Here is a 17279-nt window from a genome sequence, read left to right on the forward strand (position 1 = left end):
GTCTCCTCTTTACATTTTGGTATTTTGCACACAGGTTTTGTATCATATCCATTCTATTGTATGTATGTGTGTGTGTGTGTATATATATATATATATATATATATATATATATATATATATATATATATATATATATATATATATATATATATATATATATATATATATATAATAATGTGAGGGAGAGTAACATGTTGCCTCCATACAAATAGGGAATGAATTATTCATTTTCTCTGTGTGTGTGTGTGTGTGTGTGTGTGTGTGTGTGTGTGTGTGTGTGTGTGTCTTATGCTCTCCAAAGACATGCATTAATCTTGTTTGCGGCGAAACTGACTTTGAATTCAAAGGTTGTGTTCACAGTTCATTGATGTGCATATACAAGTATGACACACAAAACCACTACCAGTACCACCAGTATAGAACACATAATGGAAATGGATTGTTCTGTTGTGTTCAGCTGTGACACTTCCCTGAGGGGGAAAAAAAGAAAAAAAGGAACAAATGTAAAACATGTTTTATTCATGGGTGAGATCAAGTTCTTTAAATGATGATGTTACCATGGCGCCCTGGTTTGGAAATCCACTGGTAAAATATATTTATAAAGTCTAAAAACTACAAAGCCAGCTGAGCAGTTGGCATGAAAGTCTTCATCCTCTTGGCATCAATTATGGCTGAAAAGTCTCCCCTTAGTCCCCCTTCTCTACGCTCTCGTAGGGGTTTCACCCCAAACATGAATCTTCCTTCAGCGATGCTCGGGTACAGTGGAGGCTGAGCGGGATTATTAAATAATGTTGGGAGTTGTCTGAAACGTGGGCCGGTGGACCACCATGCATTGCAGTAACGCTGCAAAGGTTAGGCTATGTGAAGCACGTGTTTTTGAAATGGCCTCGGTAAAGTGGAGTACTTAAGATGTGAATCATAGTTTGTTCTTATTGAGCTCCAATTTTAAGTAATCTTGAAAATGTCAAGTGAAAAACACCATTTCCAAGACCCAAAGCTAACACTTTACTTGCTTTTTCTCCATTCAATAGCCAACATTTATTTCATATACGTCGGTATAAAACAGAGAAATATAGAAAATCCTCACATTTCAGATGCTGAAATTAGATATTTGGTATTTCTTTCTTGAAAAATGATTAACTACTTGAAAGTTATGTGTTATTTGACAACTGAATTATAATCATTCAATCATTTCAGCACTAATTTGGGCATCATAATTTTAACATCACATCATTTTTGTCAACGCTCTGTTCTCTGTATTCACACACCCTGTGTCTGGTTTGCCTCGCAGCTTCACTCCAACTCCGATAAAGGCGATGGATCCGTCCGGTACATTCTGAGCGGGGACGGAGCTGGGACCATATTCATCATCGACGAGGTGACGGGAGATATTCACGCCACTAAGAGTCTGGATCGTGAGAGGAAAGCACATTACGTCCTGCACGCACAAGCCTTGGACCGCAACACAGAGGAGGCGCTGGAACCAAAGTCGGAATTCATCATCAAAGTACAAGACATCAATGACAATGCGCCCAAATTTCCAGATGGACCCTTTGTAGCTACGGTGCCGGAGATGTCTGAACTGGGTGAGTAGCCGCTCCGCGATTAATAACCGGACTTTCACGTGATTATCTGCAGCGGTAAGCGTTGAATGGGTTGAAAATAAATGACTAAACTTTTGAGTTTGACATATTCTTCATGTTTTTAATCCCTCTTATCCAATGCGGTAAAAAAATAAATTACATTTTCGTTCACATTTCAAATACACTCATGAGCAAGTATCGCTCCACGATGTCTCGCTCGAGCATGTTTGCGACCCAGCGCGGCGTTCTGGTTTGTCCTCTCTGTGATGATGGTTCTGCAGAATGTTTGATCTCCTGTAAGCCAGCCGAGTCCTCTTTTTCATCTTTGTTTGCCGGTCGCTGTGACGGTTTCCCGGGTGGGCAGGTCTTTATAAAGCACTCAATAGTGCCTCCGCAGCAATCCCCCTCCATCGGGGCGGCGGAGTCCTCCGCATCACGGAGGAAAGAAAAGGCCTCTATACCTCCTCTGAGACAGCCGCTCCTGCCCAGAATCATGTGGCAAACATCTATTTCCTTTCTGTTTTTTATTCGTGGGCAAAAACCCAACACACACACACACACACACACACACACACACCCTCTTTTCTCAGTCCACTTGATTCTGCCTCTCAGCACAATAGCTCAAAAGTATGGTGCTCAGAAATTTCACAGCACTCCTTCAAAAAACATATGTAGGTTGTGGCCAAACATAAATGGTGGCCAAACTGCTGTCAGAGCGATTTTCCCTCTGAAGCACTATAAGGTAGTGAATCTGTGGCGCTGACACTTTGCTGAAAACATTCCATTTATATCTGTCCGTCTAAAATAGTTCCTTTAGTGGCTGAAAAGACGTACTTCAAACTAGAGCGTCCGTATGTTCGATGTTCTTGTATTTTGCACCCAAATGGCGCTGGTGTATGTGGGCGTCCGTGGGGGGGGGGGGGTGCCACTCCGTCGTATAGCGGGGGTGTTTCTCAGGACCAAAGGAAGCTCAGGGTTGAGTGTGAAATCGTTTTGGATGAGAGGTTCTCGAGAAAGCTTGCAAGCAGCAATACCGTGGGCCCGTTACGAAAAAAAAATAAATAAATAAAAAAAATACCTCAAAGAGAAAAATGAACAGAATCATCAGCTTCTTTGCAGCGAGAAGATGGAAATGTAGAAAAATTGATTAAATATGCTAACCTCAATAGACCCGCGGACGCCCTCTGTATAAACAGTCAATATCTCCCCGGTTGCATTGATGAATATTCAGGACCAGACCGGACCTGACACACATACAACTGCACTGGTCAGTATGTTGGTACCTAAATTGGATGTGTCAAGAGCATGTCTTAATCTCTGCAGAGAGAGCTGCACTGCGCAGCACGTTCTGATGCTTGGTATGTATTGGCACGTACTGAATATTCTATTTTATTAGATACATATATATATATATATTATTTATCTCATTAGATAAATCAGTTGCTGTGATCTTTATCTTTGAATGAGTGCATAATAAGGTACTGAGAATATACTAACAGCCTCGATCTGCGTATCGGCATCCTTCGTTTAGTCCTAACGAGACTGCTTATTTTTAAAGTTTCAGTTGAAACTTCATCATCTATTGCACACAAAAAAAAAAGAATCAATCACCATTGATGACCCAAGGGAGGAAATCAAGGACTGTGAAGGGGAAAATAATTAGCCTTTTTTTTTTCTTTTTTTCTTCCCGCCCCCTCTTTTTGCTCATGCCCATTAAAGTAATTCCTCGTTGGTTCGGCATCTGCGGCGTCAAATCGTCTGTAACAATCAGCTGTCCTCGCACTCCGAAGCACTAATCCCCCTAGCGTTTGTCAATACCGGTGCGCCCAAGTGCAGGAAAGGGGGGAGGGGTGGGGTGGGGGGGGGCGGGGGGGGTGGGGGGGGCTGTCTGGGAGTGTGGCAACTAATTGGCTGCGATGATCTTTTATTTCCTGTCTAAATTGATTAGCCGGGCAGGTGCCAGGTAGTCCGGCGTTACCGCTTCCTACCTCCGATTCAACGGTGCAATACTGTTTTTTTTTTAGAGTATCGTTTTTCCAGCTGCTGTGCGTCTCCCCGGGTCGACGTGTCTCTGAATAGACGTGCTGGAGATGGCATCGCTGCTTTCCTGTCAACCATTTCACTTCTGGGTTAAAAGAATCACCGGTTAACAGTGGTTGTGTTTGTGATTGCTCCTTTTTAGATGAGGAGTTATAATTAAAATGAGTGTTATTGGAAGCCTGAATAGCACACACGCTGGTGAGCGTCAAAGCCTTTCATGAAGCAAACATTCAGGGCTGCACACTGAACACGCACTTTTTGATTTATTTTCCAACGCTTTGTCTCTCTCGGGTGTTGTTTCCGGTAAATGTTGCTATCCATCATAAAACACAGATCAATTTCAGTTTTTGAATTTCCTCCCTGAAAAAACACACTCGGCTGTGTATTGACATCTTTCACCCCGTCAAGATGACACATTACTTCCACCCATTAAAACAACATCTTGTTTACTAATTGCTGCTACGTTACAGGTCGAGGAAATGCTTCTTTTTTTTTTTTTCTCTTCTTCATTTCTTATAATTTGGGATGAAGCAAACGGCACAAGAGCTCTGACTCAAACGTAGGGAGGATGAAGGGAACCTCGCGGTTGTAATCCACCTTCAGACGCCATCCTTGATCTTTTAAGAGTACATTAAGTCTCGCGGTCGCAGCAATGAGTCCAGCGAGGTCAGTAGATGTTGAAACCCAAAGGAGCTGATGAAAGCACATGTAAAAACGGGGGAAACAGTATGTGACTGGGTTCATGATGGATGGGATGCTCTGCGTGTTCACAGTTTTCCAGCATGGTGTGTTTCTGATTATCCTCAACGTTGTTCCAGCCTGTTTTTCATTCCCAGGGCGTGAAAAACCAACACTTTGTCACATCTGATATCACAGCTCAAGGCGGCCTTCAGCGCTGCACGAGACCAACCCGTCCACATCGTTCTAGGACGCTCAAAGAATTCTTGTACTCGTGTAGTTATTATAAGCCCAACCGTGGTGCTTTTCCTAAATGTGTCGGAAGTGTTTGACCAGTGGAGCGGAGCGTCGGCTGTTCTTACTTACGTTTTCTAAAAGAAGAAATATTCAAGGCGCAATGCAAAGCGGAGTGTACTTTTAAATCTAAATATACGATGCTTCTCTGTCTTCAAAGCAGCTTGGCCTCCAACAATGTCATACGTCCTTGAGGACTTAAGGGGTTTAACGATCAAACATAATCAATTTGTTTCAATGTAGGGGTACCACCTGGTTAAAGGGGTTCTGAAGAGATAAAACCAAATCCTTTTAAGTGGGATGAGTCCCAGTTTTGAAAACTTGCTCAGCACTTACAGAGGTTTCAGACTCCTGCTTAGAAGACGGACTACAACAAGCCCTGTTTGGTCCCTTTGTTAGAGCCTTTAAGAGCCGCTGCATTGGTGTGTTTTGTCCTCTCCAGAACACTTCTAACGGGACTAAAAAGGTACTGTGAAAACCTGACCCGTTGGTGAGTTTTACTGCATTTGTGAAACATCATTTCTCAAAAATGAATGTTCCGCAAACACGTGCATGCTGACTCTCGAGTTAAATCAGACCCGTTAACGCTGCGCTCATTACCTTAATAGTCCCAAACACATAGTGAGACTTGAGCTCTCCAGTTGAAGCGCATTGTGAGCGATCAGAAAGCACGTTGTAGTCTTGTGAGAGTGCGCAACGAGTGCGTTATGCAACGGTGTGAATATGTGATCCGTGGTAAAGTTGTAAGAGCGTGTTGCAGTCGGATTCATCGCCGTGCTATGTAGAAATATTAAACCGCACAAGGTCACAGATGAGCGTTTTTATTTACTTAAGCCATTTAACGCAGGTCAACTCAAGGTTCATCAATTAAGTGATGTACTCACTAATGTGTTTCCTTAGCCGGGTGATTTGGAACGGCTTCTGAAGCAATTCCACAATTGATATCGAAAATATTACCAGTGTAATGTTTTCACTTGTTTAATTTAGTTTTTATTCCCAGAGGACAAAAAAAAAGAATGCAAGTATCCACAAGATGTCCAGGACTGCGTCTCATGCCATACTCTTGATTCATACATATTCTCATGCATCATATAAGCTTGTAGTGCAATTGCAATGCACTCATCATGCAATTATGACGGGTTAATGGAGCCTGTAATGCTGTTTGAGCAACACTTCAGCTGTTAAATTGAACCACAGTGGCTTTCACGCGGGGCATTTTTAAATAACGGTGTTAACGATGACTCTTCCCTCTCACTTTTGATATCATTTGTCTTTGTTTTTGTCATCTCACGCAATGAAAAATGCGTGAAAACTTAAGTAGAGAGCTTGTTCTCGCGTTCCCCCATTGCCCAGGGTTTGACAGCCCAATACACACTACATTACATTATATATACAGTTCATTTATCATGTTTTTTCTTACTTATTTTGTGTTTTAGAGAGGGGTTTTTTTTTGCAGTTGGCGAAATACTGCGTTAGTATTTGTTAGTTTGCTGTTTCTTTGGGTTGAATGAGGTGTTCCTCTAAAGGCTACAGCTCTCCTGGTGTTTATTGTGAGAACGTGCCCAGCGTCTAAGCGTCTCTGTCTTCGTAGTCCTGTGTGCTCATGAGCGATATTTATTTTCCTCGAACGAGAGTCGCATTGAACGAGGGTCCCGTTACCTGGAGAGAGTCTGGAGCAGCAGCAGCAGCAGCAGCAGCTCTCGGGTGTTAACCGAGCTCTCGAGCAGAACTGTGCATTCGCCACGTTTAAGCTTCGGACTCACTCCTGCTTGCGAATCGAGTTAACCTCTACGAGTCGTTCGATCGGTTAGCGAATCTTAAAAAGGTCTGCGAGGTGGTTTTCAGCACGGAGCCTATAAACCTGTATAAGAGACAGTAAATACCAGGAAATAATCTTGCTGTGTTCTCTCTCTCTCTTCTTTTTTAGGCACTTCTGTGTTGCAAATCACAGCATCTGATGCAGACGACCCCACCTATGGAAACAGTGCCAGAATAGTCTACAGTATTCTACAAGGACAGCCGTATTTCTCCGTCGACCCTAAAACAGGTGTGGTATTACTGCAGACAAAGTATGTTGCACATGCTATTTCAAGCCTGGTAACTATAACAACAAATGGATGTCATAACTTAGTTTTAATCTCCGTTGTTGATCTCCTAAAGAGACGCGCGTGTCATGCGGTGAAATATGTGCGCCGTGCTTTTCTTTCAGTGAATCTCCGCTTCTTGTTATTGCAGCACGTCTGACGCCGTAAAAAAAAAAAAGCTAAAGCATCCGCGGTAGAGTTATGGACTACTCATGCGACTGCTGTATTGTTGAACACGCAAACCTGCTCTTTGTGGGCCATAACTAACTCCTCAGGGGTCACAGAAGACATTTGTAGAGATGCCTTCAGAAAAGCCATTGTTTGCAACCTTTTTTTTTCGAAATGGAGGGAAAACATATAAAAAGCTACAACGGCTGCAGTGCTCAGCGCTTTAAAATTCCGTTCTTTGTCTGAAAGGCCTCTGCTGGAATCTATGAAATGTTTATAAACCTTCTAAAGTGCGAGACATATAACTTTTATATGATGTGAAAGATGTGTTGCAAGTGTGTGTGTGTGTGTGTGTGTGTGTGTGTGTGTCTGTTTGTTTTGAATCCCTCTGTCTCACAAACGAGTGCGTGCACGTTTCTATCTGAAGTCATGCTTGCTTGCTTGCTTGCTTGCTGCTGGTTAAACTGAACAACGATCCACTTGTATGAATTGATTCATTGCAGTCTGGAACAACTACTGGCCCCTTTGAGACTACCACCGCCCATGTAAAACATGAATTCTTTGCTGAATGAGCAACACAAATGAATTGCTGAATATTTTGACTTCACCTCGAGGGAAAACCAGGCGGTGGGGATTGATGGAGCAATTTCACAGCGGCGTCGTGAGGCAGAAGCAATGCCAACTTTTTGAATGAAAACCGGGGGCCTCTCTCGCAACAGCACATACATTGTTCCGTTCAAAACGCTACAGCCGAAATCTATTTCATATCACGTTTTTTGACCGTAAAAATGATTATCCTGCGGTAATTTTCTCTCCAATTCCCGTACGCCACCGTGCTGTTGGACACATCAGATGGCTTGTTTTGCTTGAGCTGACTCGGCATCTTGCCTGCATTGTAATTCGGCGCGGGGCGTGCAGAGGAGTAGGAGGGCGATCGAAGGCCTCGCCAGCTGCACTCTCAGCGCAGCGCATGTATTCATTCATACAAGTCGTCGGTTGTTTGGGTTTTTTTTTTTTTTTTTGCCGCTGGCGATCCACCCTCCTCCCTTAAATTAGGACAAGGAACTCCAGCGGTCAGTGGGAAGTGTGCACGTGGAGGAAGTGTGCACGTGGAGGACGCCGCACTCGCATGTGATCTTGTAATATGCCAAGCCCGAGTCGCAGAGCGGTCGCGTTGGCACGCTGCCACCTTTTTGAGCGCCACACTGGGGAGCCGAAAGCTGCTCCTGCGACACGTCTCGCAGCGCATTCGCCTGCTCCCGCCTCCTTATGTCCACATGTACCTGGCTCCCACCTCGATTACACGGAAGAGACATCATCTCGGGGAATTCATGTATTATTAGCGGGATTAAACACAGACGACACACACACACACACACACACACACACACACACACACACACACACACCTCTTTTCATTTGACCTTGGTCTGGTGGCCTGTGACAGATTTGTACAAGACCCACGAGGTAGAAGGAGAAATCGTTTAAGGACAGAGGGTAATGATAGCAGTTGGCCTGCACACATGGTGCTGAAGGAATCCCCAAAGGACCGTCTCAGACTTGAACCAAATCCTCAGCAAGCCACGAAGTGAACAATTTCACCCGATTCCTCCCCCTGGCTTCGTGGCTTCTGATAACATCATCTCACACCTACCAGCGAGTGAAATGACCGGGCGTTCTGACAGTTTGGAACTGGTGTTTAATGTAAAATTGACCACAGTTACAGAAGATCTCCCCTTTCAACGGTAGAGCAGGACTCGTATAACACACTGCCTCGGCAAATCGGTCCCGAATTAGTGTTTCAGCTCCTGAAACCAAATATCCCCATTAGTTATTTGTCAGAGCTGTTAGAATTAAAATACTGTACATTAATGTCCTTAATCAGAAACAACAAACAGCTGCGGGTAATGATTATATGCCTGTAAATCGCATCACCTCTATTTAGCTACATTAGGGTCACGTTGGTGCAGTTAAAGCTATATTTCAAAAACCAAAATCAGACTTAAACAGGCATGAGCGAACGCCTACTTATGCAAGATCCATATAATTTGTTGTTAGATCGTGAAGACATGACCGTGTTCATCAAGACAAAAGCTGCGAAATATTATCATTACATTATGGCTACAATAGTCACATTGCAGGACGTGCAATGATGAAACTTTTTTTACTGCTTGACACGAAAAGGAAAACTCGCACGCTTCTCATTTTCAATGGCTAATCCAGAGTTTTACATTATTACAGCCTAGCTTCATATAATGAGCCATAAACATTTTTACCACTCTCAGCGGACGGGGTCCGGGTCGGCGTGTTTATGATTAAATTGTATCCAAGAGCACAAAATTGTTCATCTGGCCTCTTAATTTTGTCCCAGATTGATGCTTTTAACAAAAGAAAAGCGCAGCCCTAAAGTCACGGCAGCTGAGTCGTGATTTCCAGCGTTATTTGCCTAAACTCACGCCAATCTTCAACCAAACCAAAGGCAAATTACATTGGACATTCTGAATTTAAAGTTGGATAACTCAGGCAGACGTGCTAATTGCTCAGTGCAAAAAAAAATAAATAAAAAATAACTGAGTTCACACTTTCCTAACTGACTAATTAACTCGGAGAACGGCATTAAGGCGGCTTCTCGTCTCCGCTGGAAATGAGATTCAATCATGGATGTAAAAATTGTAATTGATGCATCTAAGGTGGTGTCATGCCGCATGCAAACAAGGAGAGATAGGGATTTCAGATTAGATTCACTTGGCTGAAGAAATAAATGAGCATGACACAGACTTTGTAAATACAGAAATGTAACTGATGCAACTGATAATGATGGGAGGCCTGGGGGGGGCAGAAGAACACAAATGTGTCAGCTTTGCACTGCGTTGTAATAACTTGACATTCTTCGCAGTTCTTTTTCATGAATAATCTCTTCCAAATTGTGAGCAGAATGACAGAGTTGTCTGCGAGTATGTGCGACTGACATTTGGATAGATAATGGCAATATGAGCTGCAATTCCGATGATTCATCGTGTCGCTACACATTATGTGGCGCCGTCATAAGCGCTCCAGTGTACCAGTGGGTGAGTGTGGCTGGTCACTGGTTCATTTAATGAATGAAAAAGAAATGTATTCATTTATTTAAAGTAAAAAGAACAAATGGCAAAATATGCGAACCTATGCATTTAAATGCATTGGTTTTGCATTTCTAGCAGTGAGAATTGATCAATGAACGGTTGAATTGTTTCAATCTGTCAAAGCAATCAGGTCATTAAATCATAAACGGTGTGTACGTCACACAATGTAGACGAAAAAACTGCCAAAAAATACCAACACAAACCTCTTAAATCAAGTGTAGTTCTGTGTAAATGTATCATAAGGTGTCTTTAGCATTAATAAGCACAACGATATGTTATTTAGAGGTGTGTCTACATTAAACACTACAGACTACAGCCACTGATTACCACACATTCAAAGAGAGTGGAGACCTTAATCAGTGAAGTCACCTGGTGCAGCCGTTTGTGGCAGGAGTGAAAACTTCCAGACGCACAATTCGATACCATTCGCTCCCCGTTCCTACCTGGAGTCACTGCGCATGGAGGCAGCCGTTCGCTTTCATCACCAGTAAACAGGAATTCATTTGCGGTTTTTCTAGAAATGGATTTAGAGGAAGAAATTTGGGGGAAATAAGGTTATTCATTCTGTTGCCAAGAGCTCGATGAGAAGATCGAGAACACTCTCATGTTTCACTCTCATGTTTGTGTTCTTGATGCGAAGCGAGAGCCAGCGGGTGATTAGCGTAGCAGAACGACTGGAAACAGCTGGCTTTGCTCTGTCCGAAGGGCTAAAACAAATGTCTGCCAGCTAAGAGTGCATCAATCTGCTCGGCCAAGTTTTCACAAAAAAAGAGAATAGGTGCATGTCCCGACACGTCAAACTGTTCCTTTACGTCGTTAACATGTGTTGCATTTTTTGCAGAGAAGCTAGACGTGGAAAGAGGTTCGCTAGATTTTATTTTGAAAAGACACTTTGCATACATTGACACTTTGTCCCTGACACATCCTTAACTGTACCTATTTTGAAGCTTGAGCTAGTTTGAAGCTTAGGGCCACTGACCCAGCCGGGGTATTTGACGAGTCTGCAGTGAGAACGTGTTGACAACAGCTACAAATCCTGACAAGTTGTCCTTTAAGAAGGACCCTGAACGCCACTACCTGCTGCTTGTGTTGTGACTTGTCTGGGGATTTTGGTCAATAACAAGAGCGGATACACAAGGACAACGGGGCATTAGGCAGACTGACTGCACCTCTGTCGGCTCACTGAGTGTAAATCACACGGGATGAAAGTCGCACATGGCGGCTGGATGTACATGTGACGGGTTCATTCTTTTTGTCTGACACCTCTTACAATATTAACTTGCCATCAGACTAGTTAGCTAAAGTGACACGCTAACTGTGTTAGAAGCATCCGCTGCGATGGATTAACTTTGATCGCATTTGCTTTTGCAAATCTCAAAACTGCGAGCCGGCAGTTTTAATAAGCACCTTCCATATCTCAGGAAAAGTACAACTTAGACGGCGGCTGCATTTATCCTTTTTATTGTCGGGTCGTAACTCCCGTCTTTCCCATCGCTGCCGCGCATCTGTCACTTGCCCGCAGAGACATCAGGGTTTCTCCCCCCCCCCTCTCGAGTCTCATAGTCGAATACATCAGCACTGGCACACACACACACACACACACACACACACACACACACACACACACACACACACACAAAGGAACGCGACACCGCAGAACCCCTAAGTCCCTTTTGCATTCTAAATAGGCTAATTTCTCTGCTGATCTGGGATTTGGGAGTGTTCGAGTTTATTGAAGGAGCTGACACAGATCAAGACATTATTTTGCGGTTCGCGGATTAAGCCTTACCTCTGGTATAAATCAAGGAATACAGCGCCACTTTTGCAATCAGTGCAGACTCTTGAGCGGACCAACCAATTATTCTCAATCAGATATGTTCTCCGATACGCGAGTAAAAAGAGGAGATTTCCCGTTATGATTTCTGAGATTTTTTGTTTTTGTTTTTATAGCTGCTGTTGTTCCCGTTATCTACCGTTTCTCCAGGAATGCTGTGCGAGTGCAGGCACGCAGGGATAACATCGTATTGGATGAGCCGAAAAAGATTCCTGAAGCTGGAGATTGAAGAGTGCTCGAGTAATCTCCTATAATCCTTTTTGTTCACCCAGGAGATTGTCCTCCTTTAGAAGTTTGCAGCCAGACAAAGAGGTGGATAGCTGCGATGGTATCAACTCTAATAGACCGGGGAGGTTGAGGAAAAGGCTAGCCACCTCGCCGTGTCAAATGGGCCCAGGGTTCAAGGAAGTCAGCTCTTTCTCAATTATTTTCCAAATTAACTCACAGGCTCCGTAGAGATTTAGCGGAGACTGTCTGAGGTATTGCGGTTCAGAAGTGGTCGGGGAAGGCGGTTCAGGGGTGTGCGATCCTCGTGTCAAAGCACCGGCATACCTCTCAGATACCAAAGAATACCCTCGTGGCATTTTCTATGGCGTTAGATAATTAAATTCAAGACTGAATGCAGTTCAGCGAGAGTACGTTTGCACATGTAGCCGCGTTGCATCAGCTGTGAACGTGTTTACTCACAAATCTCTCCTCCTGTTGATCGCTCGCTTCGATGATTGACAGAAGATCATCTCCATCGGTGTGGGCTACGGTGGAATTCCCAGAGCCCAGAAAAGAAGACCTCGTACTTTTAGTGCGTGTGCTCGTCGTTCCTAAATCCGGGCGCCGTGAAATATTGCTCGGGAGCGCTGCGCCTTCATGAGTAAAGGCGTAATAAGAGACTTGAAAGGTCAGATCATCCGTCTTGCTGTTGTTTAATGGAAAGTGTGGCCACTCGCCAAGGTCTGGTGTGTCTCAAGGACCCCAGGTTAAGTAATGCTAAGACACCAGTTAATAACAAAAAGGGGCTTCAAATAGAGTTTGCAGAGCTCGCATCATTACAGGGAAGTGGCTGCAAGCACTTTGATTAGTTTAGAAACTGCGGAAAAAAAGAAGTGGATCCATGCTGAGAGCTGACATTTAAAAAGAAGAAATAACAGCATGGCTCCAAAAAAAAATGAAGAGTTCTTGGGCTCCGCTTTCTGGAAACGTTTTAATACACATGTGGATTTGTTGCAGTGGAAATCTCTATAACATTACATGTTTTGTTTTTTTAAATCTTTCTTATCACATTTAGTTTTTTTGCATTTGCGATAAGGCAGTCTTGTAGGGTCTGTTTAATAAAAACCTGAGTATCTGCCGATACTAACTCCTGACTCAATGCCATGTGTTTTCCTAAATAACGCAGCTGCAGAGTGCACACTTCAAGAACATTGAAGTTATTCAAATCAATCCAATGCATGTGCTCAACAACTGAATAGCTCTGCATCGCATTAAGTTACTTCTGTACTTCTGTTGACCTCGTCGCCGTCTTAAAAGGAATTTCTCGCTCCCTTTTTTCAAAGTGAATCAACTGTATCCGCTGAGCGTTTGTTCACGTCGTCCGTGAATCTTTTGTGCACATTACATTAATACTTTCAGTGCTTTTGTTGACCTTGCGGTGGCGTGGTGAGTGAGTGCGGTCTGTGCTGAAACCGTAGATGACGGCAAAACGCAAGAAACTGAAATATAACAAGTGCACACAATACAGACGAAACGCAGATATCGGATATCGGACACCCCCGGTCTTTATTACTACTTCTATGAATCGTTTCCCGGCTTAAGTGAAAACACTCGGCAACCAATGAGCACAGCTGTGTTTTCTCTTGAAGTGCACAATTTGAACCTCTTGTATTAAGTCCATTATCAATATATACTTTACTGCAACAAGAAGACAGATATTTCAGACTCTTTTGAGATTGCAGAGAATCCCAACGGTCCCGATTGTAAACACTGGCGTACATATTCGTGTCCGTTTCAACTCATAGTTCCGGCATCGCCGACAGGGAGGGCGGCGTGTTAATCTGTTCCGTCAGAGTTCAAACGGAGTACGGTCTGTCGTCTTCTCTTCAGCGTTTGAAAAAGGCAGAATGTACCAAACGTGTTATTGGCCGTCAACTCGCAGGTCGGTCCTCTCCCATTTAATTAAGCTAATCACTCAACGAGCGCCGGAGCCACAATATACAACCGCTGTCATTGCTTTTCAAGGAAGAACTCATTATATTCTTGAACAATCGAATGAATCAATGAAAAGAGCAAAGGGAAACGATATAAATGCTGTGAAATATATATATATATATATATTTTTCATATTGTGTCAGAAAAGAATCTACCTGACAGTCAAAGTAAATGAATTTGCTTTGATGTCTCCTGGAATAAAGCCCCTGCAACACATTAGTGTCTGCGTAGCTTGCTGCCCCACTTAACGGTTGTTCTTTTTTGCAAGCAGAACTAAGACACATTAAATCACGGCGCACCAGGAGTCGACACTATCGGAGCTGCTGCACAAAACACACCGAATCACCGCAATATGTTTGAAAGTACCTCACAAAGAAAGTGGCTTAATCTTGTTTTTGCTTTATCTCCCCGACATCCAACAACTCGCACTTCTGTGTAGCCTTAAAGAGGAATCTGAGGACATGCAGTACGCTGACGTCGTACGTTGAAACCCCCCCCCCCCCCCCCTCAACCGGCAGATTCTGTCTATGTCTATGGAAAAGAAGTCTCCACGCATCAGCCACTAGAGGAACATGAAGAAGAGGAATCAATAGGTTGGAGTTGATCACAACTCATTCACGGGAACGCCATCACCGTCTCCGGGTCGTTTTTTGAAAGGTTACATTGTGACATTAGGTCACATCTCAAACGCAAATGTCAGCGGAACACTAATCCGTACAACAACTTCTGCTCATATATCTCTTCTTTTATTCATATTGCCTGTGATAGTTAGATTCTGCATCTATGAAGCTATGACATAATTCCCTTTTGTTTTGTTGATTTGCTTCTTGTGGACCTGAGCAGCAGCAGCAGCAGCAGCTCAGTGTGACGGATGATGTGTGACCTGAGATCCCTGGATCTTAATACTGTTGGCTGCCTTGCTCCTTAACCTACTTTTTAATGATTATTCTGCCTTAGGCCAGTGGATTAATTCTGCCTATAGAGCCTCGGAGAAACAAAGAGGAAAATTGACCTGTTGTATAACGCAGCTGTAGCTGACTCTTTGGTGAAAATGAGGAAAAATCATGAAACTGCATTAATTCACTCAAAAACATTTTTTTTTTTTTTCATTCTGTGAAATTGAAGTTGTTAGGGTTTTGAACTGATATACTCTGGATGTTTTGTAACACGTGTGCATGTAGTAATAGTGAGGGTAAGTGAGGAAGCCGTGTTTGTGAAGAGGGCCGGTTGCAGTCAATGACATACACACATCTTGCTTCCCAGAGTAGAATGCAAATAAGCAGTGAGGGGGGGGGGGGGGGCAGTAAGAAGATTCCACAAACCAAACTTGGTGTAAATAATATGTTTCACAAAGCGGCGACCTCCGGTTCTTAAAACGTGAAAACCGGTGCTGAAGTGCCTTAATAAACGTGCATCTGTGGTGACTCCACCGGTTGTGTTGTGTTCACTTCTGGTTCCCGTAAACCAACGTGGTGACGGACCAAAAACCAAGATGGCCAAAATGCTGAACTAACGGGCGACGGCCGCTGTGACTACGCCCCCTTCTTACCCACGGTCTACGGCTTTCACCTGGCCTCAGTGACGTTGGCGACATCCTCTCGTCGAACGTCGCCTTCTGTTGCGTTTTCCACTCCCAACGCGAAGCAACGGCAATCCATCCACCGTCCGCGATCAACGCCGTCCCTTCTCCTGCCGGGTCCCGCTGCTCCCCTTGTCAGCCGCTATGTATTATTGAAGGGTTCACAAGTTCACAAGAACATCAGTTCAATGGTTGCCGGAGGGTCTCGTCTCTGGGGGGGGAGGAAAAAAAAAGCGAGATGTCCAAAGAACACTGATGTTACTGGTAGAACATATTAAATCAGGCCCCATGTGGTGATGTGGTTTCAGGAGCTAAGATGGGCGAATTAACCCTGCAGCACAGACACAGACACAAACAGAACACTAACACAGACGGACGTGTTAAGACTCCACACAGACACCGACAAAGAATGTGTGCAATACATGCGGCTATTATATTCTATAAATCACCTACACAAAGAAAGTACTCCGCCTGACTTTTTGGCTTATTTTTTTTTGTTGTTGCAATTTACCTGTGTACGGAATCTCTGTGCAGCGGGCAGAGGGGCGGTCATATATCACTGAGTTAGCATTGTGAAAGTTCACGGTTGCGTTTGCTCTCCGTTATTGTTGTAATAAATGTGATCGAGGTTGTGCCTTTTTTTTTTTTTTTTTTTAGAAAGTTGCATTCTGCCCCGATCCCAAGGTTGCATAGTCATTTTCCAATATAATGAAAAGTGAGGAAAGACTAACCTTGACAATGAAAGACCGGGAGAATCACAGATGAAAGAAGCACAGCTTCATGGTGTTGGTCTTTAAAAGGGAAGTGTGATACGGTGCCGCACGGGTAGTCCATGACTGAAAGACGATTTGTTGTGGAGAACACGAGGACAATGATACTAACATCTTGACAATAGTAACAGTGTTATCTTCACTCTCTCAACAGTGATCTCTTTTTGCGTCTTCATCCCGAAATTGATTTTATTTATTTTTTTTGTTGTTTTTTATTCTCAAAAATCCACGCCTATTTTAGCTCACGTGTGTTTCCCTCCCTCCGCTCAGGAATCATCAGGACTGCCTTATCCGAGATGGACCGGGAAGCCAGAGAACACTACACCGTTGTCATCCAAGCCAAAGACATGGCGGGCCAGGTCGGAGGCCTCTCCGGCTCCACCACCATTAACATCACTCTGACGGACGTCAACGACAACCCGCCCATGTTTCCCCAAAGTGCGTATGCATTGTTACAATCCACAGCTACGTGAACAATGGCTAGGTTGGAAAGATACGCTACATTGTCTTTGGCCATTTGGAAACTCTACCGCAAACTACCGTAAAGTTAACGTGTTACACAACGTATGTTACGTTGAATTGAGTTGCTTTGGCTGGAAATTGTAAAAGCATTTGAAGCAGAGGACCTCCACTGCAGAGGCCTGAGGCTGATCCTGAGCGGCGTCTCTAAAAGGAGCTCTGTGTCGTAGAAGACACGCTGTTTTTAAAATCATTCACGCAGCACATCTGCACACAAAAGACAACCAGGTTATTGCTGTTTTTGCTGCTTTGAATGAAAAGAAGAAACAGTTCAGTATTTAACGGGGACAACATTCTCTTTTAATTATAATGTATTCATGCATGCAATGATTAACCATATATCAATCCTAGAGGGTCTTAGAGAGCAGATCATGGATTATTGAAGCTCCCCCTCATAGACCTCTTT

At 43.7% G+C, this 17279-nt stretch overlaps 1 protein-coding gene across 3 annotated transcripts in view; it reads left to right on the plus strand.

Moving 5' to 3' along the window:
• LOC137872027 (cadherin-18) overlaps positions 1-17279 on the plus strand; it is a 144803-nt gene that overhangs the window by 98611 nt on the left and 28913 nt on the right. For all 3 annotated transcript variants that reach the window (XM_068710223.1, XM_068710222.1, XM_068710224.1), the window contains 3 exons: positions 1292-1586; positions 6523-6642; positions 16625-16792. In XM_068710223.1, coding sequence (XP_068566324.1) covers positions 1292-1586; positions 6523-6642; positions 16625-16792 — 583 coding nt within the window. The remainder of the gene's footprint in view (positions 1-1291; positions 1587-6522; positions 6643-16624; positions 16793-17279) is intronic.

This window comes from Cebidichthys violaceus, unplaced genomic scaffold (assembly GCF_023349555.1).
Source record: "Cebidichthys violaceus isolate CVI_PGR_0920_01 unplaced genomic scaffold, fCebVio1.0.p SCAF_15, whole genome shotgun sequence".
Taxonomy (NCBI): Eukaryota; Metazoa; Chordata; class Actinopteri; order Perciformes; family Stichaeidae; genus Cebidichthys; species Cebidichthys violaceus.